The 26379-nt window shown below is 42.0% G+C and overlaps 1 protein-coding gene across 1 annotated transcript in view; it reads left to right on the top strand.

Annotated features, from left to right (window-relative positions):
- Window positions 1-26379, top strand: part of LOC115371013 (kin of IRRE-like protein 3) — a 141563-nt gene that overhangs the window by 53759 nt on the left and 61425 nt on the right. Inside the window, exons 4-5 of the mRNA XM_030068129.1 lie at window positions 31-188; window positions 23082-23232. Of these exons, the coding sequence (XP_029923989.1) occupies window positions 31-188; window positions 23082-23232 (309 nt within the window). The remainder of the gene's footprint in view (window positions 1-30; window positions 189-23081; window positions 23233-26379) is intronic.

Below are 26379 nucleotides of genomic sequence, written 5' to 3'. Positions count from 1 at the left end.
ATATAAACTCATCAAAATTGCCCTCCACAGTTCCTCCTGATGACCCAGTGATAGTGGGTGCTCCGGTGGTGAGTCTACGGGCCGGTGACCACCTCAATCTCACCTGCCATGCCAACAATGCCAAGCCCGCCGCCTCCATCATCTGGATCCGCAACGGCCTGGTCCTGAGTGGTGCTATGTACTCCAAGGTATGGTCCAAGTCTAAGGTATTCTGCTGAGATTTGGGTGCTGTGTGGATTCTGTGGAAGAGACACTGTATCAAAAGTTGTTGGTTTGATAATATCCCTAAATTTGATTCATGGCCTGGGTTCTTTGCTGCATGTCACCTTCCTCTCTCTTCCCCTACACTCTCTGTCTCTGCTGTCACAATGGCATAAAACAGAAATGCCAAAAAATGATCTGTAAAAAAAAAAAAAAAAAAAAAAAAAAAAAAAGATTCATGACATTGAGAGTTTTGGTTCTGTGGAGTTTAGCTGCACAATTTCTGCTAACTTCAGCTAAATACAATGTGCTTTTGATTTAGGCTGTAACTAGTGTTCGTGCTCAAAAATAACTTTTTGCAATACATTTGTAACATTTTGTGAAAATTTTCTCACCACCAATAAAACTTTTCATTAGGCCTGACAAGTGGGAATGCAAAGTGCTGGGTCAAGGCACTGGGCAGAGAGAGAGAGAGACAGAGTGATCAACGGGCAGGGAGAAGTGATGGTGCCTGAAATTGACATTGGGTGAAATGACGGCAGTATGGCAATTATACGCCAAACTCATTCTCAAGCTAGAAACAAGGTCCTCTCAGGCAAACCCTCCTTCACAAAGGCTTGAACTGCTTATTGCCTTTTTGAGGAACACGGTTTCCTTTATCAATGCAAGGAAATGAAAAGACGAAGAAAAGATTTTCCAAAACTAAACATCAGGAAAGATACAAGGCCTGACAGATCCGTACCCGGGAGCCACAGGTGGACAGTGTTTCAAACCAGTCTTTGTCCATTAGTGAAGACTCTTGTACTTTCATTAATATTTGATGTCATTGTTCCTGTTCCCAAGAGGACAAGATTAAAGACCTCAGTAATTTCAGAACAGTGGCAAGGACATCGTTTATTAAAAAAAAAAAAAAAAAATAGAAAACCCAAAAGTGTCTAGCAATCTCAATATGTCACAGATCTCTAACATTATCTCAGATATGGCACAATTCCACTTCTTGCAGTATGCCTAAATGGTAAATAGGTCGATGGACAATTCAAGTGGCATGGGCCTCAATTTTGTTCAGGAATGCTATAATACAGTACAATGCAGTACAACAATGTTATTATCAAGACCAGGAAATATGTTGTACACTCAGGCCAAAAAGACATGCAACAAAAGACATACAACATCATATTAAATTAATCCAAAGAAACATTAAAAGCACCATTAACGGTGACCACGCAGGTCCCAAGTCAGCAAGTGAAATTGCAAAAGTTGACGTATTAATATTGTGTAGTTTGAGAAAATTGATTGCAGCGTGGGCAAAAGAAGCCTTTGACGTGTTGACTCTGGTTGTGGGGTCCTGTGCCGTCTACATGAGAGCAAACTATTAAAAAAAGAGGCCGATCAGAACAATGGTCACAGCTTTCCTCACAACATGTCTTGTGTAAATGTCACTGAGTTGGACCTGGAGCACGCCAATAACTCTGGCTGCGGTAAGACCCAGCCTATTAAGTCTGGGACACACCAGGCCGTGGGACCCTGCCTGCCAAGGCAGGGTTTGTTGACATCATTTCTGCATTGAACACCATCGTCCTGGAATTACTGCTCAAAAGATTACACTTCCTCAATCTGTGGGAGATTATCGAACTTCCTGACAGATAGAGGCCAGTTTGTGCAGTTTCCCCCGTCAGGCCCTCTTGATGTGAGCACAGGTCCACCACAGGGATGTGCGCTGCCTCCTTTCATCTACACACCAGTGACTGAAGCTCCTGCCACCCGTCCATCAAAATGCTTCAGTTCTCAGACACTGAAACCCTGGTGGGCCCAATCACCAACAAGCACAGGAAAGAGGTGGACCAGTTCATTCCAGGTAGCGCCATCAACAACCCAGAGCTGTACACCGTCGAAACGGCAGAGCTGAGATTTGATTTCTGAAGCAGCCTGCTCTCAAAGCCCTCGAAGATCAATGGCTCAAGTGTGAACTCAGCTGACGTGTTCAGGGTTGCACGGTCCACCGTCACCACCCATCACCTTGACAGCTTCTTCCAAGAGTGCTCACTCCACTCAACAATGGTCATGAAACTCAGCACCTGCACAAGACACCATCTCAAGGCTCCACCCCATCGATCTGGCTATAAACCAACCACTATAACTTTTTTTTTCTTCTTTTTTTAACCTTACCAGTTATTATTACCTACACTTTATTTGCACCGTCTTGCTCTTATAAGGTCTGCACAACTTTTATATAACCACTTTTACTCACGGTGACACTTTCAGCCTCAGAAATGATCTATGGATTATAATGTACATAATTCATTTCTTCCTTTCACCTCATCCTGTCCAGTTTAATTGCCTCACGGCGCACTTGTCCAATGCCCTGCTGGACATTTACTTAACCTCGGCTGCAGCTGTACTCGTACTGTATGCTGTGCTGCTGGAATGCAAATAGTAAAATAAAGTTGAGAGTGAAAAGTGCATAGAGTACTGCCTAGTGCCATTTTTCTTGTATCATATGTAACTATTGTGTTAATACATAGAAAAACGGGTCTTGACTATTGTAAAATTTCAGTTTGTATAATTAGTTTTGTTAAGGTTTCATAACCCCATTGATTAGGGAATTCTCTGAACCCAGAAAGGAGCAGGCAAAACTCAAATTAAGTTAAAACATTAAAATGACCAGAACTGAAGAAACATGATTTTCAGTGGACAGCGACGATATATGGAATGTGTTAATGTGTGAAATATTAATATCATATGAGAAATTCAGGAAATACTGTAAATTTAGTCTGATATTGCAGCTTGGTTAATGACAATTGGGTAACCATTGCTCTGATAATACAGAGGTGTGCTGTGGCTTTTAGTAATAACAAAATTATTGACTTGTTGATTTATACCCAGAGGGAAACTCTCTTTTCTTTTGCCCCCCTTCCATGAAGAGGCCATAGGTCAGATTCAGTGCCTTGCTCAAGGACACTTGAAATCGGGTCCTCCGGTTGAGACCCTGTTCCCCAAAGCTAGAGCCTGGCCAGCATCATAAAACTGGGCCTGACACGGTTGCGGTGTATTGGCATGTCAGGTGAAAGAGACTTGGAGTAGTGATGATACCACTCACAGAGAAATTATCTTCCTGCTGTCTATACCAGGGAGTCTATTGACAAGCGGCTGTTGTCTGTGTGCTTACCTGTAAAAGCAGTGTTGTCTGGACATCTAATCTATAAATGGTTGCTGATAGCCATACAGCAGGGAGCAGCAGCCGATCCATAAATGTTTTCGATACGTGCCCTCTCCACTATGACAAGACAACTTTTAAGTACAGGACAAAATTTAACACATAGTCCAGCCACTGTGATGTGGTACATGAGAAAGGAGTTTGTGATTGAATTTGTGGGCTATTTGTTCAGGGCTATTGCTCAATGCCAGAGGGGCTAATCGGGAGAATCGGGAGGGTTCCCGGTGGGCCGCTGAGTGTTTGGGTCGGCGGTGGGTCGGAAATCGATGTATAATAAATTTATAAATTAATCATCAAGGGGACTTGCTGAGCGAGCCCAGCGGTGACTTCTCGCATGCCTGGCCCCGCTCTCTCCTGCCTGTGTGTCGCACAGACTGACACACAGCCAGCACACACAGCTACTGACAACCCCTGTCTAAAAAAAAAAAAACAAAAAAAAAAAACACATAACTAAATCCACATGGATGCTGAGGGAAGGATGAGAGCAACCCCCTGGTGAACTGGTCAAGTGCAGCTTTGTTTTAGCATGTGATCAGTCAAGTGATGACATATCATGGCAGGTTTTTGCGAGGTGACACTTTACAGCATACAGATGGAACGCAGATGTAAACAAATGGGGAATAAAAAGAGGAAAGAGTGAAGCAGAAAACGCACAGATTAAAAAAAGAAAGACACCCCAGGAGGATGCGATGAAGTGTAACACGCCTGCCGATACATCCCCGGTTTAGACGAGCTGGCAGCTGTTAGCACAAGGCGCAGAGGATAATGAGGATGATGATGATGCTGCTGATGATGAGACATGTGAGAGCAGCGTGTCATAGGTATGCTATTTTTGTGAAGAAAGGTGCAAATGCATAAATTAATGGCATAAATTAACTTGGGTGTGACTAAGAGATATTTGGTAATTTCATGCCCGGAGGCGATGGCGCAGTGGAGGTAGCAACAGTCAGTTTAAGCCACTTGCATGATGCATCCAAGGCGAGTTGAATCAAGGCCATCTGGACTTGTTTGTAGATTCCTGAAGAGGTTTCACGTCTCATCCAAGAAGCCTCCTCAGGTCAGACAGACGGGTGGAAAGTCAAGGGAGTTTAACATGTGTGGGGTTGTTATCCACTTGCTCCACCACTGGCTTGTTAGTGCTCCTCCCTGTTGTGATGATTGTTGCGAGTGTCGGTGGAGTCGCCCGACTGCAGGAGTGAACAGAGGTCCTCAGGGTCACACGAGGTCGAGAGTGAATGCTTCAGTTTCTTGGGAGGGGATGGCGGGACAGCGTTGTGAGGAGAGGTTGGAGATAAATGGTGTCTGAGACCTCCTCCTCTGTTGAGAGATGGCTTCTCTATCTGCACATAGATCGCTTCCTTCCACCTTTTTCAAACCATCTGTCCTCCCTATCCAAGATATGATCGTTACAGTCCTCAAAGGGCCGTAGCGGACCGTAATGTACCATGCTTCTCTCCTACCACACCATGTTGTTCATCGCCGTTACAGGCCTTTCTCTACTGCAGTTAAAAATGCCTCAGGCGCTACTTTTAGGAGACTTGCTCTGTATGAAATAGGAAGCTGTGTGAAGCTTGTCAGTGTTTTCTGCGGTGGATGGTTGAAATATATATTTTTTTTGTGAATCTTGCTGGTGGTTTAAAATGTTTATGTTTGCTGGACCTTTTTTCCTTTTAAGCGAGACCAGAGTGAGCCAGGAAATGAACAAATGGACAAAGACAGTTCCTCCTCACCTTAGCCACAAAATTCATTGCACCTCGTCCGCGCCGGCACAAAAGCCCGTCCCAGTGGGCTAATACCACATGCAATCTCAGAGTAGTGTTTAATTTTGTTAAAGGACTGGTCGGCCTATGTATAAAAAGTCTAATTGGTGTTCAAAATACAGGTGATCTATTTTAAAATGTTATGTGACCTTGTAAATGTGTAAGACATTTGTAGAAGAGCAGACATTTTAACTACACTACTGCGGCTATAAATACTAACATTACTGCTACTTTATTACTGAACTCCTACTGTGATTTTTAGCATATTAGAAGATTGAATGCATGGGGAAAAAAATAGCACCGCTATTAAAATTCAAATAATAATTATAAAAAAGACCATTAAAATTGCAGGTTATTGCTGATCCTGTAGATAGAGAAACTACTGATGTGAAAAAACTACTGTAACAGCACAAACTATTTTTCATCAATACTATACATCATTTTGCTGAATTTCTTTACAGTCTTACCTTCTTTTTAGAGCAATACTTGATCATCCAGTATCTGCACCCTCTCACTAACATTTTGCCAGTAATAAGATTGGACTTTACAGAGGAAACTTTAATCTAAACTCTAATCTAAAACACTATCACAAAGAGTAAAACCTTTTCTCCCAAAATTTACCAGCTCATGTAAGCAAAGCGGACTGAAATGAAACTCTGCTACTGAAGCAGAAGTTTGCCACGGTTAACAAGATTGTCATCTCTGATTTATCAGTGTAACAATCGCATAAAATCAACTTTTTAATAGCTGCAAAATATTCAAAAACTCTTAATTCTGCTGGATAAGATCAGAGAAGTAAAGCAGAACAAGCTTTTGACCAGCCAACAAGGAAGAACATTTGATTCTGAGATAAAGCTTTTATACGCAGGGGGGTTTCAGACATGATAAGGGGCAGGCTCTCCTCCCTCCTTAAGAGGAAACGATATCCCTCTTTGCCTGTGCTGTTTCTTTGCCCTCGCTTCAAACACCTGTCCTTAAGAGGGTTTGCTATAACAATTTAATGGCAGCTGAGATTTTTAATTTGATCCACAGGGCAAGACGGAGCGGTCCTGTCATGCTTTAAACATGACAAAAAAAAAAATGAGGAAGCGTTCCAACATGCTTAATTATGAATGTCTTCTTGGGGCAGTTTGTTCACTTTGTTCAGTCCTGGGCTGAGAGAGTGAGAGGCACATTTAAAGCTATATTCCCCTGGTGTGCAATCTGTGTGAAATTCAACTAATTCTGGGTACCAGCTCTGCCTTGGCGGGCCATCAGAGAGCAGCCCATGCTCGCTCACCTGATTCATTAGAAGCCCATGAATTAGACAGCACCTACTCACTTAAACATGTTTATTAAAGGCAGAAACATCCTCCCTCATTAATATTCCATACATGCCACTTTACATCAGGCTTTATGACAGCAAGAACATGCCATTTTCTAAGTGGGTTGATGGGAGAGCGAAGGTTGTGTGCGTTCTTAGTGCACTGGGGTGTTTAATGCAATGTAATGTAATGTATGTACATATGTATTTACATACATACATAAATACTGACTGAGTAAATAAACCATATGAAATTGGTTTTACCTCTATATTAATGGTGAAGAGATTAAAAATTAAGACCTCTGTTTCTGTCCATCATTCGCCATATGGAGATTCATCCGAGTGCATTGACAACCATATAATTACTGCCTGCACTTAGTAGTCCATCTCTTTTTTGGGGTTTAATTCTTGTAACCAATTAAACATGTCTTAATAAGTAAAAAAAAAAAAAAAAAAACTGTGCAAATGTCCATTTGTGTGGGTATGTGGTAAAGCTATATTGAAAAACAGCAGTTGTTTTCCAACATCAAGTCTACTGCTGCCTCAGTGGCAATTTGTTGTCCTGTTTCCTGCATTATGCCAAGCCCAGCAGCAGCTCTACTGCCTGATCCAAATCCTATCAACCTCTCAGTAACCTGTTCAGAGGATGAAAAAGCAGTTTTTTCAACTCCTTGATACCTTGCATTGTTCCGCGTCCAGTATCCTATCAAGTACACGAACAAGTAAACTACTTCGTCAAAGCATTGCCCTTAAAGAAAGACTTAAATATAACATACAGTGATTGGTCAAATCTATACATAATACACATCAGTCCAGTGCTGGAAAGACTTCTAATTGCACTTGACAGACTTTGATTTCAAAAGTAGCTTGTTGGCTCTTGCTCTGTTGGATACCCATTTAATATATAATGCATAATCCTTTTATAAAAGCACTCCATACAAAGTATTCTATGGAGCACAAAGGAGTTTGCAGAAAATATGACATTTTACAAAATCAATATGCTACTTTCTATCGTACTATTAATTAAAGGTTTGCGTCAGTCAACTCATTAATGCAGCTGGTCATGGTCAAGTAGGTCTAACATGTCGATTTTAGTCATAACACATTGCAGAAATCTATTGTTTTAAAACAGGGCTGAAAAGGCAAGAAAAGGATGCACTGGTTTGGCTCAGCCTTTCTTTGCACAACACCTGAATGTGTAGAATTAAAATCGTGGAGACAGATCGTACCCATAATGTGGAAAACAAAAGCAGGCAGGGGGATGAAGGGTAGGACATTGATGGACAAGAAAAGGAAGAAAACACATATTGGGTAAAAAAAAAAAAAAAAAAAAAAAAAAAAATGGTACAAAGGCTTAAGAAAAAGCAACCCAGTGCCCAAGTTTAAATGTCAACCAAACCACATTAAACAAGACAGGCAGACAAGAGCAATATTAGATTCAGTGCTCTTTTTTTGAGGTATTTTGAGATAATTCAGAAAATGTTTTTTCCACATTTAATTTGAGACAACCTATTACATTAAATTTGGGCTATTAACTGGCAATTTGCAACTAATACCCCCCTTTCACCCACCTTGTAACATTACACATCTCCGACCCAGAGAAGAGCTTTTCATACTTCATTTACACCCAATTTTAAAACTACATTTTAACCATCCACAAAGAATTGGTGGTCTCAGAAAATCTGTAAACTGTTCATTGTTTCACAGCAAATGCATGATTGTTAATCTTGTGATCTACATACACTCTTGCCGTCTGTAACACTACATGGTAACACTACTGTACATGCACTTACTTTTATATGTTTGATCCAAACCGACATTGATATTGTGTTGGACTGAAAAGCCCTCACACTAAATTGTCTGAGGTACATAAGCTGCTTGTGTGACCCGAGCCAGCTGGGCTTGGCAGCTCTGGCTTTAAAACTTATGTGAACTTTCTGCTGCAGTCACTCCCCAAAGGGTGGAGAAAGGCACACTTTACTCCTGAAAATAGGAAGCATTCCCCTTTAATTGACACCTAAAGGAGTACTTACCTCAAAATCATTTGCTCACCCAGGGTAGTCTTGAATGTTCGACGAAAAGGTTTTTAATCACATTCCTCGCAGAGACAGAAGGTTCCAACGCCACAGAAATTTGTGTTAGATTCAAGTTCATCGCGGCTTCAACAAATAGCAGGGAAATGGATATGAAACCTTGTGTTTCTTAGAAGAGTCTCAGAATCTTTGCTCATAATAATCAGTGTCCAAAGGTATGGTCAGTACATCCTAAACAGATGTACTTTTGCTACATTTTGTTGGACATTCGAGCTCATGAAGTAATAAACTGCATAGTCTGGGGTAAATTAGTGAGTTTACATCATTGTCATGCTGTTCAAAGTGCACCCATACTAATCAGCCACAGGGGATCATGGACCCTACATTAAACAACTAAATGTGAAGGGATTCCACATGGATCTTATACAAACATAATGCAATGATGTCAAAACAGCCAGAGAAGCCAAACTTGGCCAAAATTAGATTTGTTTGTGCATGCTGGACTAAGTATATGCACTCTTTTGTGTTTGTGTGTCTACACAGAAAACAGGCCAAAGCAGAGCAGACTCAGGCTATGGTCATCTGCACAACACTGTTTTCTGTTATTCCATCATTCTTTTTGTGTCTTTTGTGATTTTATGTTATAGAAATCATTCCACTTGCCCAGAAAATATTAGTGCTCCAACAGGATTGGGAGGCGTTAGGTGGAGTATCTGATCCTTCTTACATTATTTCAGTGTCTGGTGTGACCATCATCATACGTTCAGTTCATGGCTGGAAATTCATGACTGGCATTTTATGTCACTTTGTTTAACAAAATTAAGTTTAACAAAATAATGGAACATATATGGTCTGACATTGCCAGATCAATTCACAAACGTAAAGTACTCTGGAACCTCTCAGTTCATTTCTGATCTCCAAGGGGTGTTATCAGCGGTCCCAGACCAGAACGCCTCTGGACAGAAATAGATAGATCTACAACCAATCAGAGCAGCAAAACGCGTGATGTGTCACGGAGCAACCGTTGAGCCACAAGAGTGCTCCCCTGTCCATCAACATATCAAACCCGCCCCATTTTAGATAAACGGTTGTGACAGGTCGGCTGGAAATCTGTCTGAGTGGGAGAGGGGCCAGGCCAGTCTGCTGGAGGAATTAACATGAGCTCAAAGATTTGTCTTGTTCCCAGGCTAGAGCGTATGAACATTCTGATAACAAATCTGACCACATGAACAAGTATTGCTTCTTGAGGTGTGGAAAGCATTTCGGGCACAATCCCAACAATTTTTCAATACATATAGTGGAGTGTATCCTTGCGGGATTATATCTAATAATTATCTGATAAAGCAAGTCACATTTACGGTAAGTATGAAGTGTGAACATAAATATGCAGATACAGCTGCATATGTCTAACGAAACCACAGCCTAAGTCTTGATATGTTATTGATTGGTATCAGTCAATCCACTCTAACCTTATTTTATTTAATAAAGCATTGGCTCTAACTGCTAGATGAAACACTGCTTAATTTGTAACTCCTGACCTCTTGAATCTGTATACACACATGGACAGTGAAAGCCTCTAGATGGTGCTAAAATTACACATTGAACCTTTAAATGAAACCGGTCATAGGACACATAACATTGCTTTCAAGATGTGGATGTACGTTATTGTAATCTCATAAAATCCAAACTTAATCAGATCTCAAAATCAAAGTGACTAGTGTAGCCAAAGCCACAGTATGCAGAGACAATAAGGCAATAGTGGCTCAAATAAACAGACAGGAAGGGATATGCTCTTTCCCTCTCCATTCCCTGATGGTTTCTTCTGTCACACACAGCCACGATAAGCCCCCAAAGTGATGAATGCAGGGGTGAATGCCCTGCCTGGAGGACATGCTTTCTCAGAGGATTGGGCTGCATCTCAGGGAGAAATTTGGACAGGCAGGTTGTAGAAGTATTCGCTATATATATATAAAAAGGGTTGCTCTCTGTTTCAAAGGCTTAGTTTATGCCTTTTTTTCCCCAGTGGAGCTGATTCAGCCTACGTGGAAAACTGCATGTGAGGAGAGGCAGACCATGATTGGAGCACTTTCCAGCTGGCCAAATAAGTCACGGTTATATGAGATAATTGCACTATTTCACCCCTTCTCTGTCTTTGCTTTATTACCCCGTGCTCTCCCTTTATGCAAAGCTCTTTTTTTTAATTCAGATCCAAGAACACATTTGGCTCCCTAGATCAGAACTTTGAAACTTGTGGACTTGTGGCCCCTGAAAGAATGATAATTTGGAGACAAATAACTCGCCTGGCGTGCACCGACTGTGAAAGGGGTATGCATAAAATTCTCTAAAAGGGCAACTTCTGCGTTGTCCTATTGGCCCTGCTGGATAAGATGTTTGTCACGTAAATGCAGTGTCTTGGATTTGAAATCAGTCTTTGCTTTGAAACATACCCCCGCTTCCATCTTTTCTGTCTCTTTTCATTGTTAACCATGTAGACAGAAGAAAAAAAGAACTAATAAAAATGTATTTAAAAGGTCATTTTCTCCTTGGGAGTCTTGGATCTTTTGCTGAGAATTCTCTTAAGAGATCTGCTTTTAAAAACTCATTTCTGGTGAGTTTTGTACACTATCATGTACATGCCCTGCCTTTCTGACCTCTCCCTGATGTGAACTGTGTAGTCCAATCTAAAATGTATGTATGGTTATAAAATTATAACATATGCAATATGAAATTGAACATCTCTGAACCACCGAATAAGCCCCTACCAAAAGAATTCATTTAGCAAGATAGTCTCATTTCCATTTTTCAGAAGCAGAAAAGTGGGGCGTTCAAGTGGCTCAACTGGAAGAGTGCGTACCACAGATCAAGGCTGCATCCCTACTGCAGCGGCCGTTGTTTGAAACCAGCCCGGGCCCTTTACTGCATGTCATTCTTTCTCCTCCCCTCACCTCTTCCATCTCTCTCCACTGTCAATATCAAATGAAGCAGAAATTTCAACAAAACATCTTTACAGAAGGAGAAGAGTATTCAAACAAGATGCAGTATACTGACAAAAGTATAGGATCATCTACACATCACACCTACGGGAGCTTTTATGACCTCCCATTCTAAATCCATAGGCATTAATATGGAGTTGGTCCCCCCTTTACAGCTTCCACTCTTCTGGGAGGCTTTCTACAAGATTTCGGAGTGTGTCTGTGGGAATTTTGCCCGTTCATCCAGAAGAGCATTTGTGAGGTCAGACACTGATGTTGGACCACAGGGCCCGGCTCGCAGTCTCTGTTCTAGTTCATCCCAAAGGTGTTGGATGGGGTTGAGGTCAGGGCTCTGTGCGGGCCATTCAAGTTCTTCCACACCAAACTCAGCCAACCATGCCTTTATGGAGCTGCTTTGTGCACTGGAGCAGAGTCATGCTGGAACAGAAAAGGGCCTTCCCCTGTTCACACAAAGTTGGAAGCAGAGAATTGTCCAAAATGTCAATGCAGTCAGGCAGGTAGCATGGCATGAAGCTCCCGGCGCACAGTTTTTATGCTGATGTTGATGCCAGAGGAGGTTTGGAGCTCTGCAGTTATTGAGTCAGCAGAGCATCGGCCACTTTTACGCACTATGTGTCTCAGCGCTCGGCGACCCCACATGTTTGTAAAGGCAAACTGCATGGCTAGCTGCTGGATTTGATACACCTGTGGCAATGGGACTGAATGAAACACCTGAATTCAGTGATTAAGAGGTGTGGCCCAATACTTTTGTCCATAGTGTATGAAAGCAATCAGTGTGCCTAGTATTGGTAATTCCTTATTTTAATTTATACAAAATGGTTACTGTTTGTATTGAGTGACTCTTCACCTGCACTGCTGCCTGGCTCTGAGCAGTGATTGGTCAGATGCTAATTGTCAATCATTACAGTGATGCCTGTGGTAGATGATGCAACACGAGGCCCTATGCAAAGCGCATGTTCTGCGTTTAGAGAGGCGTGGCCCTGACTGCAAGCCTTTCAGTGAAATTGTGCTAGATGGCTGAAAGTGAGGAGCCCAATTGAAAATCAGTTTATTAATAATTTGCCAAATTAAAAAGTATTGGCTGCATTCATACCAAAAGTCACGATACAACCACTGGTGTAAAAATAGATCAAATGGGAAATAGACATATGCAAACTGTGTTTCTTTCAATCTGAATAGGCACTTCAGGTCCTTTTCCATCTAAAGGAGCTCTAGACATTTTATGTGAATACACTGGACAAGAGTAGGAGGCAAATGTTTTATGGTTTTATGGAGAGAATGAAAACATTAATGTGACCTTAAATGCTCAGTGCTGACCACTGTAAGAGATGGAAGGCATGTGCACCAGGATTTAATCGCCTACATACAGTGGAAATACCAGGTTATAAATGCTCTCCCTACTGGTTACATGGCCCTTTCACCTCCTCAGGTGATCACTGCTAGAGATCCTGCATTAGAAACTCCATCTTGGTGTTTAATTATGTAAAGGGCACCTAGGACAAAAAGCACCGCCACCCTCCACCCCCCCGTCTGTGCTCACCTTTGATCCGCAAGAGGTCCAAGGTTATTTAAACCAAGACGGTAGCCTTACATTCAGTTCCGCTCTGCCTACTGCAATAGTCTGAGAAGTGAACCCTGGGCTGGGCATAATGAGCATCAGTGGATTTTTAGGCATCCTGAGGTTACGTCTCGCATTCCTGTCTTCTATCTCAAACTACACCTAGATATCAACTAGCACCGCAAATAACTGCAAAAAAATATTCTGGTGTTTCTTACCTGTTTAAAGCTGCATTAGGCAACTTGTCAGAGAGGGGCAAAAGATGTCACACTGGCGAGTACAACTTTCTCTTGCTCTCTGCTGTTTAGGCAACATTATTGGATTTTACTCTTACATTTCAATTTCTTTCATCCTGTGGGCAAAGGCGACCTCTTGCCATCGTCTGTACCTGACACCCGATTTAATTTGGGCAAATAAGAGTCTATCTACAGTGTCTCAGTTAGTGGGGATGGGGTGTTCTTTTCTCCTGCAGCCTCCCTTTGTGATTTAGGCTAATGTAGCTGTATATTTACATAAAAATCTTGTGTAGTGCAGCTTTAACACTTTAATTTGGAATATACATGCAGCTTAAGTACCCAGCTTGCTTTGTGAGGTGCAGGCTTCTGACTTGGATGCTTTTTCCTCTCTTTGTTTTACATCTAAAAAAACAAAAGAAGCCCCTGCCCTCTGCAGTTTACACACATGGCAGGGACTCAGGCTTTCCATTTATGCAGCCAGCTGTTTCTATGCTTTGCCAAACCAGCTAAGGGCAAAACACTGTCCAGACCATGTCTGCCTCTGTAGTTAATTCTATACTTGAATGCCCAGTCATGGAGATGTCCACTTCCAGTCAACTTTAGTTTGGCTAGTGACACATTTTACATTTTGGCTCCAAACTCTGATTATTTTGGATGTGCAAATACTGTAGGCCCATAACAGTTTTAGAGTATCTTCAGCTACACTACACCAGATGAACTGCAGATGACGGGATGTTAATGGGTTGTTTCTGGGACCCACAAAACATGAAGAATATTATGTATTTAAGATATACAGTGTACAAATAACACAAATTCTGTACTCTTCATGCCATACAAATGACACTGAGAAAGTCCCAAGAAAATAATAAACAAAAATAGTTTGAAAAAAAAAAATCAAAACACAAATGCCAGATTCTCAGAAACACATTTTTTCATCCAGTAAAATGTTTTCATTTGTCTTGTGATGCTGACTTCATTTTTAAACAGTGTTAAATGCATTACCGTCATGGCTGTTACAGTTTCTTTGACAAGTGACACATTCCTTACAGAAAGCAAGTTGAGAAAAGACTTTTTTTCGAGGTTGTTTTTTTCTGTCTCTCTCTCTCTCTCTCAACACATTTGGCCAATACAGTGTCCAACATGGGCCTGGAGCGCCATCAGCAGCTTTGGGATTTTAATCATCACTGCAGAGACTGGGCTACAGCAAGAAGACAATGATTTCCTTTTTGCTCCTTGTCAGCCCTTGATTAATTCTGTTGCTATTTAGCTGCTAACGCTGCAAAGTTGGTTCTTTCAGCTAATTTCAGCTCTTTATTCCCAAGCCCATTATGCGCTATGGGAGATGCTTCAACCGAAAACACACGATGCTGCCTGTAGTTGGGTCACATCTAGATCAATTCACATTCACACCACAAATGAACTATGTCGAACCACCACAAAACTTAGTAAACATCCTGAAAAGTGAATGGCTAAATGATGCAAAGCTTTAAATGTTACTGGCGCAAGGAATTGTGGGACAGCATTATTTCCTTTCCTTTTGTAAAGGATCACTAAATGTTTCCCATGCCAAAGAGATAGGAAAGGAAGCATCTTTCCTTAAAGGCAGAATAAGTAGCATTTGTCGGGGTGGTTTGTAAACATGTGATCCACATGTGCGATTTTTGTAGCTTTCTATTGGATGTTGTGCTGTTGATCTTGCATTGTGGGCTGTGATTGGCTGGGAGCTACACACCCGCTCAGAAGAGTCCCGACAGTGTTGCCAGGTGTACGATAATTATCGTATTTGTACGATAATTTGGCCCTCTGTACGATGTACGATCAATAATCCCCAAAAAGGCCAAATGTACGATAATTTGACCATTTCATATTATTGCCTGCCGCAACTGTCCGCCGGAGAGTTTTTTTTTTTTTTTTTTGTTACCCTGACGGCATCTATCCCCATGTGACGTGTTTCCAGTCAATCGTGTATGACGTCTATGCGCTTGTCGCAGCACAACGAGGATGATTGGCTGAATGGTCAGCTGCACCCGCCCCACGAGACGCTCACAGTCAGGTCTCTGGCGCGATTCAAAACAGAAGCAGTTGGCGCCGTTAATCCGTTCCGTACTGACACCACTGAGTGCCTGTAGGACGCTGTGAAACACTACAGTGACTATATTTGTCAATAGCGCATCAATGGGCTTGTTATGTTGGTTATCACAGGTGTACGATAATTTCCCTCAAAATACGATAGTTTTGAGCCTCTGGTACGATAATCCTACATTTCCCACCTGGCAACACTGAGTCCCGAGCTCAGCAAAAGAAGAAAATCCAGGCAGAGGGCACGGTCTCTGCTAACACACACACCAGCATACACTGCTAGTGGCTCATAAGTGAGGATTATTTTTGTAGGAGTTTATACATTGTTTTTTAAGGAAAATCCTACTCATTCCGCCTTTAACATGCAGGGAATTTGACCAGCTCTTATCATGGCTGCCACTTCAATTCTTCTAGGTCCTTTCACTGAGTTAGGAATCTTCTGAAGGAAAAAAAAAAAGACTGCCCAGGTTTAGTTTCAACTGGACTAAACATGACAGGTGTTGAAGCACCATATTCGACATGCTGTCATGACATTTTGTAGTGCATTCTGTTCATGAGAGCATTTTGAATGTATAGCTTTAGCTCATCTCTTAAGGCTAAATAATGCTGTGTGGTTTCATAAGTTTAACACTGTGGTTATAATCACTCAGTTGAGTTGGTAACTGATGTAACTCCAATTCTGATTCAACTTTTAGATTTCTATCATAACAGGATGGCATGTAGGGTGTGCAGTCATCAACATGCAGCGACTGCTTCAGTCAGGACAAATGAGGGATCATTTGATGAACACAGAGTAAAGGACCAAAGCAACTACCCTGAGGGATTTGGGGATTCCTGGGGGAATTTCAGAGAAGCAAACAGGATGAATTAAAGGCATGTTCAGTTATGTTGTATTTTTCCATGAAAAGCTGTTAATGATCTCTAAAAATCGTCCACATACCAGACATCATGGTTGAATGAACTGCACATCATTCTATCCATGAGGGCTCTGCTGTGTCTGCATGTGACCGTAAATTACTTATAGGCAGTGGGGATTACATGGCTGAGATAAACAGCAATGGGAGCATATTTTCCCAGAGTCCTATGTTCCCAAGGTCCTGTGTTCCCAAGGTCCTATGTTCCCAGGGTCCTGTGTTCCCAGGGTCCTATGTTCCCAGTGTCCTATGTTCCCAGGGTCCTATATTCCCAGGGTCCTATGTTCCCAGTGTCCTATGTTCTCAGGGTCCTATGTTCCCAGTGTCCTATGTTCCCAGGGTCCTATGTTCCCAGGGTCCTATGTTCCCAGGGTCCTATGTTCCCAGTGTCCTATGTTCCCAGGGTCCTATTTTCCCAGGGTCCTATGTTCCCAGTGTCCTATGTTCCCAGGGTCCTATATTCCCAGGGTCCTATGTTCCCAGGGTCCTGTGTTCCCAAGGTTTTATGTTCCCAGGGTCCTGTGTTCCCAGGGTCCTATGTTCCCAGGGTCCTATGTTCCCAAGGTTTTATGTTCCCAGGGTCCTGTGTTCCCAGAACCCTGTGTTCCCAGGTTCCTATGTTCCCAAGGTCCTGTGTTTCCAGGTTCCTGTGTTCTCAGGGTCCTATGGTCCCAGGAGCCTATGTTCCCAAAGTCCTGTGTTCCTAGGGTCCTATCTTCTCACAGTTCTATGTTTCCAGGGTCCTGTGTTCCCAGGGTCTTATGTTCCCAGGGTCCTGTGCTTTACTGTGCTGTGCTGTGCTGATTACTTTAATGGGAATAAGTAAACACAGGTATGAGTTATCACTTCAACTCTGAGTTATAATGCTTTTGGTTTTGCAAGAGGTTTAATATTGGCATGAACTACAAATATTTTTTCTCCCATCTAATTTCCTGCTGACCTCAGTGGGAGAATTAATACCGGGAAAAAACTGATGAAGCTAAGAATCATGAGACACTGCTGGAGGAGTCTGATGAATCAAAGCTGGATTAATAACACCCTTGTTTACATTTTGCCTCTTCGTACTTCATAGTGCTATAGAGGCGAGTTAAAATGAGAAAATCAAATAACAAGCAAAGATCATGCTAATTGAAAGTATTTTGTTTACAGTGTTTTTTATTATTTTTGGAGGTGAAAACAGGAAGTGATTCCTCCCTCTCTTTCAATCAAACAAGAACAGTCTCATCATATTAAGACTTGCCACTGAAAACAAAACAGTTTTTTAGATATATCTAGTGCTGATATTCAGTAGGAAGTGATTTTGTGCATGAAACATTATGGAAAAGTGTTAGATTTAACAGGAGCTAGAAGGAGAGAGCACTGCAAAGCTGTTCAAGAAGATCAACTTGTGCAGGATGATTATAAAATGTTAGATGTTCAGTCTTTTTGCTGCCCATCTGTCTCACTTGTTAAAGAAACTTTATGCTCTCTCTCCTCTTGCCACTCGCTCTCATGTCTTTCTTTGTCCAGCGCCTCCTGTTCCTCCTTCCACTGCATGAACTCCCTGCTGGGGGAGTTTTTGGGAGGTTACCTCAATGGTCAGCAGATTTCTTAACCCTCCTATTCTGTTCATTTTGGGCTAACACTCATGAGGTTCCCGGTCACATGTGACCGGTAACATTGTATTTGATTATAAATCCACTATGATACATATTATCACCTAATATTGTGTTAGATCTTTTTATCAACTTCTGCTCTTGTGAAAATGACAAGTTTTGAACTTCTATTTGCTATGTGTGTGCTGTAGGCCTAATTTACCTGAGATCATACCATTCGTTTTTTAGGGAAAAAAACATTATATAGATATTATTTTGACTATAACAAATACTCAGATGAAACATATTGTAGTATTTATCACAGAGTACTTCATTTCAATGTTTTCCAAGGACACTGTTTTGAAAACATTTCAATTTTCTAAATAGTGGCAAAAAAATAGCATCTTTTGTGTTCCCGTCAGCATTGACCAGTATGATTTAGTTAGTCATTCTCATGACATTTTCACATGGAAGCTGACCGTTCCTCTCAGGCGGGGATGAGGTCCAGGAAAAATGACCATTTTTGGATCGAAAGGTGACCACTACTTCAGCTGGGTCTTCTTCCTGACAGGTGTTGGCAGTTCCCTTGGTAGGTTCCCGTGAGGGTTGCCATGGAAGCCAAAAAGGGGAAAAGTTGTGTGTCTGTGTCCGTGTGTGTGTGTGTGTGTGTGTGTGTGTGTGTGTGTGTGTGTGTGTGTGTGTGCCTGCTCAAAGACACCTACATGTTGGGGTGTGGGAGAGAAGTCTGAGAGATACTTTCCCGTGGGGGTTGCCATGGAAGCCAGAAAGGAGTATAAGGTGTGTGTGTGTGTGTGTGTGTGTGTGTGTGTGTGTGTGTGTGTGTGTAGTGTGTGTGTGTGTGTGTATGTGTGTGTGTGTGTGTGTGTGTGTGTGTGTGCCTGCTCAAAGACACCTACATGTTGGGGTGTGGGAAAGAAGTCTGAGAGATACTTTCCCGTGGGGGTTGCCATGGAAGCCAGAAAGGGGTATAAGGTGTGTGTGTGTGTGTGTGTGTGTGTGTGTGTGTGTGTGTGTGTGCCTGCTCAAAGACACCTACATGTTGGGGTGTGGGAAAGAAGTCTGAGAGATATTTTCCCGTGGGGGTTGCCATGGAAGCCAGAAAGGGTTATAAGGTGTGTGTGTGTGTGTGTGTGTGTGTGTGTGTGTGTGTGTGTGTGTGTGTGTGTGTGTGTGTGCCTGCTCAAAGACACCTACATGTTGGGGTGTGGGAAAGAAGTCAGAGAGATACTTTCCTGTGGGGGTTGCCATGGAAGCCAGAAAGGGGTATAAGGTGTGTGTGTGTGTGTGTGTGTGTGTGTGTGTTCACACACATCTGTGTCTGCTCAAAGACACCTGCATGTTGGGGTGTGGGAAAGGAGTGCGAGAATGTGTTTAACTCTATTTTATACACTAATTGTAGTCTTACCCATTCATTTCTAATGACCGGTCATTTGTGACCGGGAACACGATGGGTGTATACAAGTTAAATAAAACATTCAAAAATTAATAAAAATTCTCCAAATTTATTTTATGTGTTCAGATGCCATGTGTGAACAAAGTCATGGAACCTCATGACAAACAGATGAAATTAACTGCATTTTTTGGAGAGAAAACTTGTACACCGGTCAGATTTGACCGCGAACACGATAGGAGGGTTAAGTGATGAAATCATCAACACCAAAATCATCCATGTGTCATCAGTAGATCTGTGGCTCCAAGGTGACACTTAAACATACAGTATGTTTAGTAACAGAACACCATTAGCATCATTTCCAAACTGAGAAAATGAGAACCTAAAGCATCTCCAAAGATAAATGCCATATAGTTTTAGATGATATGCAGGATATTGGTGAAGTTCCAGACACGATGGAAAAATTGCTGTTGGGAACTAGCAGGGTCTACATGTGTTGTCAGAAGGCCTAGCTTCTCGCAGTTCTTGGCATATTACTTGTTTTGTTTACACAGGAATTATGTGTGGTGGTGTGTGATGGGAGACTGGCTACAGCCAAAACTCCGCTGAAGAAATTGATGCTCACCTGAAATAGTTCCAACTTGGCTACATCAGCTACTCTATTTTAATGATAATTCATTCATTTATTAAAATGCATGAACTTGCAGGCCATATTAAAAACAAGGAAAAATAGGCTAAATATAATAAAAATGAATGAAATAAAATAAAACAAAAACTTCCCGTTATTAAAAGGTTACTCTTCTTGGATAATGCCAGTGTATGCTAAGGTGTTAACATGGAGCAGTGGAGCCAGTTATCAACCAGGGACACATGGATGATTGTAGTGACTATGTTCTCATCACTTAAAGGTGCAATTTGTAATTTTTAACAATCTCTACCAGAGAACCAGAGAAATGATGTCAAGCTGACTGATTGTTTTTTTCTAAAGCATATGTTAATGTCATATATAGATAGCATTTGGATACCTAGATGATATAGGGAAATCTGTAGCACTACATGACTCAAAAAAGCCAATTACTTTGAACGAGAGAATCATAATAGCGGTACTGCACTGTGACAAAGGTCAAAGACAGAGACGAGACAGAACGACTTCCATTTGTGGCTTTTCAACATTTTAACCCTAACCTGGGATAGCATACAAAGGGTTCACAAGCTTCAGCAGCATGAGCTAAGATGTTTTGGATAGCAATGAGCCTACTGACTTATCAGTTAGCTTTACAACATAGGTGTAGTAAGGATTGTTTAAAATTACAAACTGCACCTTTAAGTGTTGAAGTCATGTCAAAGACCCGAAAGAGCAAGACTTTCTCCACTCAGGGGCTACTTTCATCAGCATTTCTGGAAAAAAAATAAGGCCCACTTGATGCATCTGGCCCCTGAAACTAAATTAGGTTGGATGTATTTATTCTCATTCAAAAAAACTCCATACGGCTTATTTATCTGAGCAACACGCTTGAAATAATGTTGTATGTCAGCAATGCTGCCGCGTGTTTATCTCAAACTGTCAAAGTTAGTAAATATTTTGGTGCAAAACTGTCTTCAGTGTCATGTATGAGTGATGGATCCTCTTGTCATAATGACAATGCACCATATAACATGGTGGCTCACTGAAACTATATAAACTAGCATTGTTCTGCCCACAGAATGAGCAGCCAACAAGAGCTTCGTAATGATCTAATATGGGCAGCAGCTATGTTTTTGATGGCATCGCCTCTCATTCATACTAACCTGAGTCGGGCCCCTTGCTGTATCTGTCCTTTTTGCCCATGTGACACAATACGCCATCTCGCTTCTCACCCGTCTCTGCTGAGAAGCCCCCTGCAGATCGGGTGCTCCAGACTGAAATAAAAAAAAAAAAAAACAAGATATAAGTCTGGAACAAGGAAAGCAGGTACATGCTATGCATAGTAACACTGTATGACATCCGCTTTCTTTCTGTAGTTTCTTTAAAATCACATTATGAAACATTATTTGGAACTACAAATATTAAAAACTGCACTCTCTAACAGGTAAAATCACCAACATGCCAATCGACCAAAAATCTGGCCTCTTTGCCTTTAAGCATCTCCTCCTCTGGGTAGCCATTTTCCCCAAAAAAGGCATTTGATTAATATGGTGCGCATGTGTGTAAGAGAGAGGGATTTAAAGATTGAACACTGAAAAATTAAGTCCTTGGAGCTATATTTACCCGAGCGTCGCTGTGTTTTATGCAGCCTGACACTGCTGACAAAGAAATATAACTTTCACTTTCTTTACCTGCATCCACTCTCTCCTGCACTCCTCCCCGGTGAACAATTCACAGTGGTTGATGTAAGGAACCAAATCTTTCTCTCCATACTCCTAATCCTGCTCTTCATTCACAACCACTGACTCTTTTTTTTTATGGAGTCATAGCTCCCACAGGGATTAACACACGGCCTATCTTTCGTAACCGGATCCATATATATATACACATATATATAAAGGGCAGGTTTTTTCTTTCTACTCTCAAGGAGGACTTATTTTTGACCTTTTGGCTTTGCCTTTTGCATTTTAGAGTTTGCTGAATGCCTCCTTATTTCCACATGAAACCGTCCAGTTTATTTTGGATGGACTTCTCTGCCCATGAACTCTTTTGATGTCTTTGTTCACGATTTAAATGCTAACATGCACCAGTATTAACTTGCTATCAAAAACTTAGCTATTAAATATTTATCAGTTATCTCAATGGTAAAGGAAATACTTAAATATGAGCCCTGGGGAAGACAATGAAAACACATGAGCATAATGATGACCATGTTTTTTTTTCCCAACACAAAAATGATGCAAATTACTTTCTGAACTCAAACCCTGTTTCACACTGGAAACAGTTAACCCTTTAGTTACTGGAGAAATAACCCAAAAAATTAGTGGTGCTAACTTTGCTCTGAGGCCCCGGGACATCTAACTCTGGGCTTCATGCCTTGTGAGTGTGAGTGTGAAGGATCCGGGGCAAATTAAACCAAAGTGAATGGGACAGTTTAACCTTGGGTTTGGTCTTAGATTGTTGAATGTGAATGGTTTTATTTTGAATTCTGAAGAATATGAAGACCATGGCAAATGAAGACTTTTTTGTTTGTTTTATTGAGCGTGAGCAATTGCCAGCACCCGTTAACTAATTGTGAATTACATTTTATTGTCAAACTGTAGAAGAATACTTAACTCCATTAATTTACAGCAGTGGGATGGTGTATTGTTTTACAATACCGGGCTTTGAGGTGGGTTTATTAATTAAATGGTGTCTCTCAGTGAAACAAATAAGTTCAAAATGCTTATTGGCCATATGAGCAAGGACTGTGAAGACTTCATAGGAAATCTACAAAGGCAGAACTAGAGCTAGAGCTGCTCTGAGGCCAGCCGCTGCGGCTGTGCTGGGCAGCTTGCAGCTCCGAATGTGTGCTCACTACCTGGTGATTCTCTGAGAGTGAGTAAATTATCTGACTATTTAAAGGAAGGTATCGCTGATAATGAGCATGCACGCTTCAGAAATCCTCCTCTAGATAAACTAAAAGTAAAAATTAATGAAGGGACGCTCAGTAGGCTCTGTTCCAGTGGTTCATGACTATCCAACAAAACTCAATCTGGTGTTATTTCTTTTACTCTGTGAACTCAAGGTCAAACAGACCATTAGCAAAGTTACTTGTTTACGCCGTGAAATGGTGCCGTTGCATGGATAATGCATGACAAACACTTTTTGAATAATTTCTGTCTTATCTTGATTTCTCAGACCCTGCTGCGTGATGGAAGGAGGGAGAGTACAGTCAGCACGCTCTATTTGTCTCCCTCTAACATCGAGTCCGGACAACAGATTACCTGTCGTGCCTCAAACAAAGCAGCCCCCAATGGAAAAGATGCCACCGTCACAATCGACATTCAGCGTGAGTACAGACGAAAACTTTGTGAAAAATCTGACTTAAAAGAATGAGTGTACTTACAATAGCGAGAAAATGTGCTATTCTTTCGGTGAACTGCTACATCATACCTGTAGCAGCATGCGGAGTATTCACTCACACCCCGCAACTTTCACCACAAAAGGAAGATGATCCACTTTTGATGGCGTTTCAAAGTCGCCAAAAACCTGCGCAAGAAATCAATGGTGGCATAAACACCGTGCAATTGCAGGAATACAAAGGCTCAGATAATTAGCCTGATGAAGATTACAGATGTTGTGCTCGCAGCCAATGACAGCGTGTACACGTTGATTCAACTTGTGTGTCCTTTGTTCACGCCTTTCTTTTCTCTTGCTCCTTCTACCTCCTCAAAGCGGCATCCGAACACAAAAATTGGGCCTTTCTATGAATAATTAAATTGTCAGATGATATTATTTGATCACAAAAACTATTTGCCGCAAGTTATGGATTTGAAATAGAGGGCTTTTGCATCCCTCACAGCTCCTTCAAAGCTATTAAGTATGACTAATAAAGCAGAAAATGCTATTCAGAGATGCATTTCTCTTGACAGATCTATTCTTCCTCCCTGTGCATTCTTTTTCTGCTTTATTTTTGCCTTGCACAAGGAATAGAGTCTATAAGCTATAGCTGGGAGAGACTGAAATGCGTGAGCTAACTGATTAACGGTGGTTGTGCTCATTGTCAGAGAGGCCCTTAATCCTTTTGTCATGCAAAACAATGGCAGCACCACCATTTTTCATGGAAAGTCAACAGTTGGAAAACAAATGTTTGATATTACCCTTCCACTCCTCTGTTTGGGCAGCCTCGAAATACAGCAGCAGCAGTGGTAGCAGAGCTGCCTGACAGTGCTCCAGAAATCACCTCTTGAGTCGGTGAAATGTGCCTATCTTCAGGAAACAGCCGATCCATGTGGCTCCACAGCAAACTGAGGGGTGTTCCGCGTAATGTCAGTGCCACTAGTTTGCACATTAGTCTACTAAAACAACAACAACAACAAAAAAAAAGTCAAATGAGGCGGTTTGTGCCAAACGCTTAAACGCGGTCTCTTTGTTCCACTTAACATGCACATATAGTTGTGAGGGGGGTGGTGGAAGAAGGATTAAATCACAAAGAAGCAATTCAGCAAATTTGGAGAGGCAGCCATGAGATCCAGTGTTTGGTGAGGATGGGGGTGCGGGGGACAGTGACAGGTGTTGGATGAATAAGTGATGATGGTGCTGTCAAGGTGGAGAAGCTGCAGAGGCTCCTGGGGGTCCTAGAGAGCACAGCAACTCACCACTGGGGGCACCCCACTTTAACCACTGCCTGTTAATATTGATGGGAAGCAGCTGTTGCTTTCCGAGAGCCACTCTGCACCCAGCACCATGCACCCGGCGCCGTGCACCCTGCACTGCTTCCACGTACACCAGGTAGAGGGCAGGCAAACACACAGGGTTAGTATGGGACTCTGCTTCCCAGACACCTGGTTGCCCAGACTATAACTGGGAATTGCATACAGTGTGCATCGCAGTTCCCCCATCTTGTTTAACATGCCTCTGACGGCTGTATTTAAACTGCATGAACTAGCCCCTGTACTGCTCCTCTACTCTTGACAGAGTGACAGCAAGATGTGAAAAAGACCACTGGCCTTTTCATTTTGAATAGAATCCAGTCTAGATATAAAAGGCTGCATGATTTGGTTTTGTGCCTCATTTGGATTTTCATTTTTAATTGGGTATACCCAGGAAAAAAGGGGAAATTTCTTATTCAGTGTGATTCTTGAGTGCTATCTTAATCATCCACCAAGACTTGGGGGTTCCTAAAAGCCAATAACTGTAATAAAATCGAGTTTTCAGAGTTGTATTTTCTCTAGTGATCCATTCCAGTAAAGCTGGGTGGGCTTTCCCTGCAAGTAACTTTACTGTTGCAACTCTAGTGAGGCAAACCAGCTGTAGTGAAATATTTCACTTGTTGGCACTAGTGCTGCAACAGCATGCAAGATAATATTTTCCTAGATGACATTGCTGTGCAGGCCACTTGTTAAAAACTAATAGTATTTGACTAGATTGGATCATTCCCGCTCTTATATGTGAAAGTAACTTCCCTGCAAAAGCACTGGTGTCAGACAGGAGATACACTATATTGCCAAAAGTATTCGCTCGTCTGCCTTCATACGCATATGAATTTGAGTGACATCCCATTCTTAAACCATAGGATTTAATATGTCAGCCCACCCTTTGCAGCTATAACAGCTTCAACTCTTCTAGGAAGGCTTTCCACAAGGTTTAGGAGGGTGTTCATGGGAATTTTTCATCCCAAAGGTGTTCTATCGGGTTGAGGTCAGGACTCTGTGCAGGCCAGTCAAGTTCTTCCACACCAAACTGGTTTATCCATGTCTTTATGGACCTTGCTTTGTGCACTGGTGTGCAGTCATGTTGGAACAGGAAGGGGCCATCTCCAAACTGTTCCCACAAAGTTGGGATCATGAATTTGTCCAAAATGTCTTTGTATGCTGAAGCATTAAGAGTTCCTTTCACTGGAACTAAGGGGCCGAGCCCAACGTCCGAAAAACAACCCCACACCATAATCCCCCTCCACCAAACTTTACACTTGGCACAATGCAGTCAGACAAGTACTGTTCTCCTGGCAACCACCAAACCCAGACTCATCCATCAGATTACCAGACGGAGAAGTGTGATTTGTCACTCCAGAGAACACGTCTCCACTGCTGTAGAGTCCAGTGGCGGCGTGCTTTACACCATTGCATCCGACGCTTTGCATTGCGCTCGGTGATGTAAGGCCTGGATGCAGCTGCTCAGCCATGGAAACCCATTCCATGAAGCTCTCTACGCACTGCTCTTTAGCTAATATGAAGATCACATGAAGTTTGGAGGTCTGGAGCTATTGACTCTGCAGAGAGTTGGCGACCTCTGCGCACTATGCGCCTCAGCATCCGCTGACCCCGCTCTGTGGTTTTACATGGTTTACCACTTTGTGGCTGAGTTGCTGTCATTCCCAATCGCTTCCACTTTGTTATAGCACCACTAACAGCTGATTGTAGAATATTTAGTAGTGAGGGAATTTCAAGACTGGACTTATTGCACAGGTTAGGGTTAGCCTTAAGTAGTCTGCATG

This window comes from Myripristis murdjan, chromosome 14 (assembly GCF_902150065.1).
Source record: "Myripristis murdjan chromosome 14, fMyrMur1.1, whole genome shotgun sequence".
Lineage (NCBI taxonomy): Eukaryota > Metazoa > Chordata > Actinopteri > Holocentriformes > Holocentridae > Myripristis > Myripristis murdjan.
Note: the sequence above shows the minus strand (reverse complement) of the source record. Positions and strands in the feature narration are given on the sequence as shown.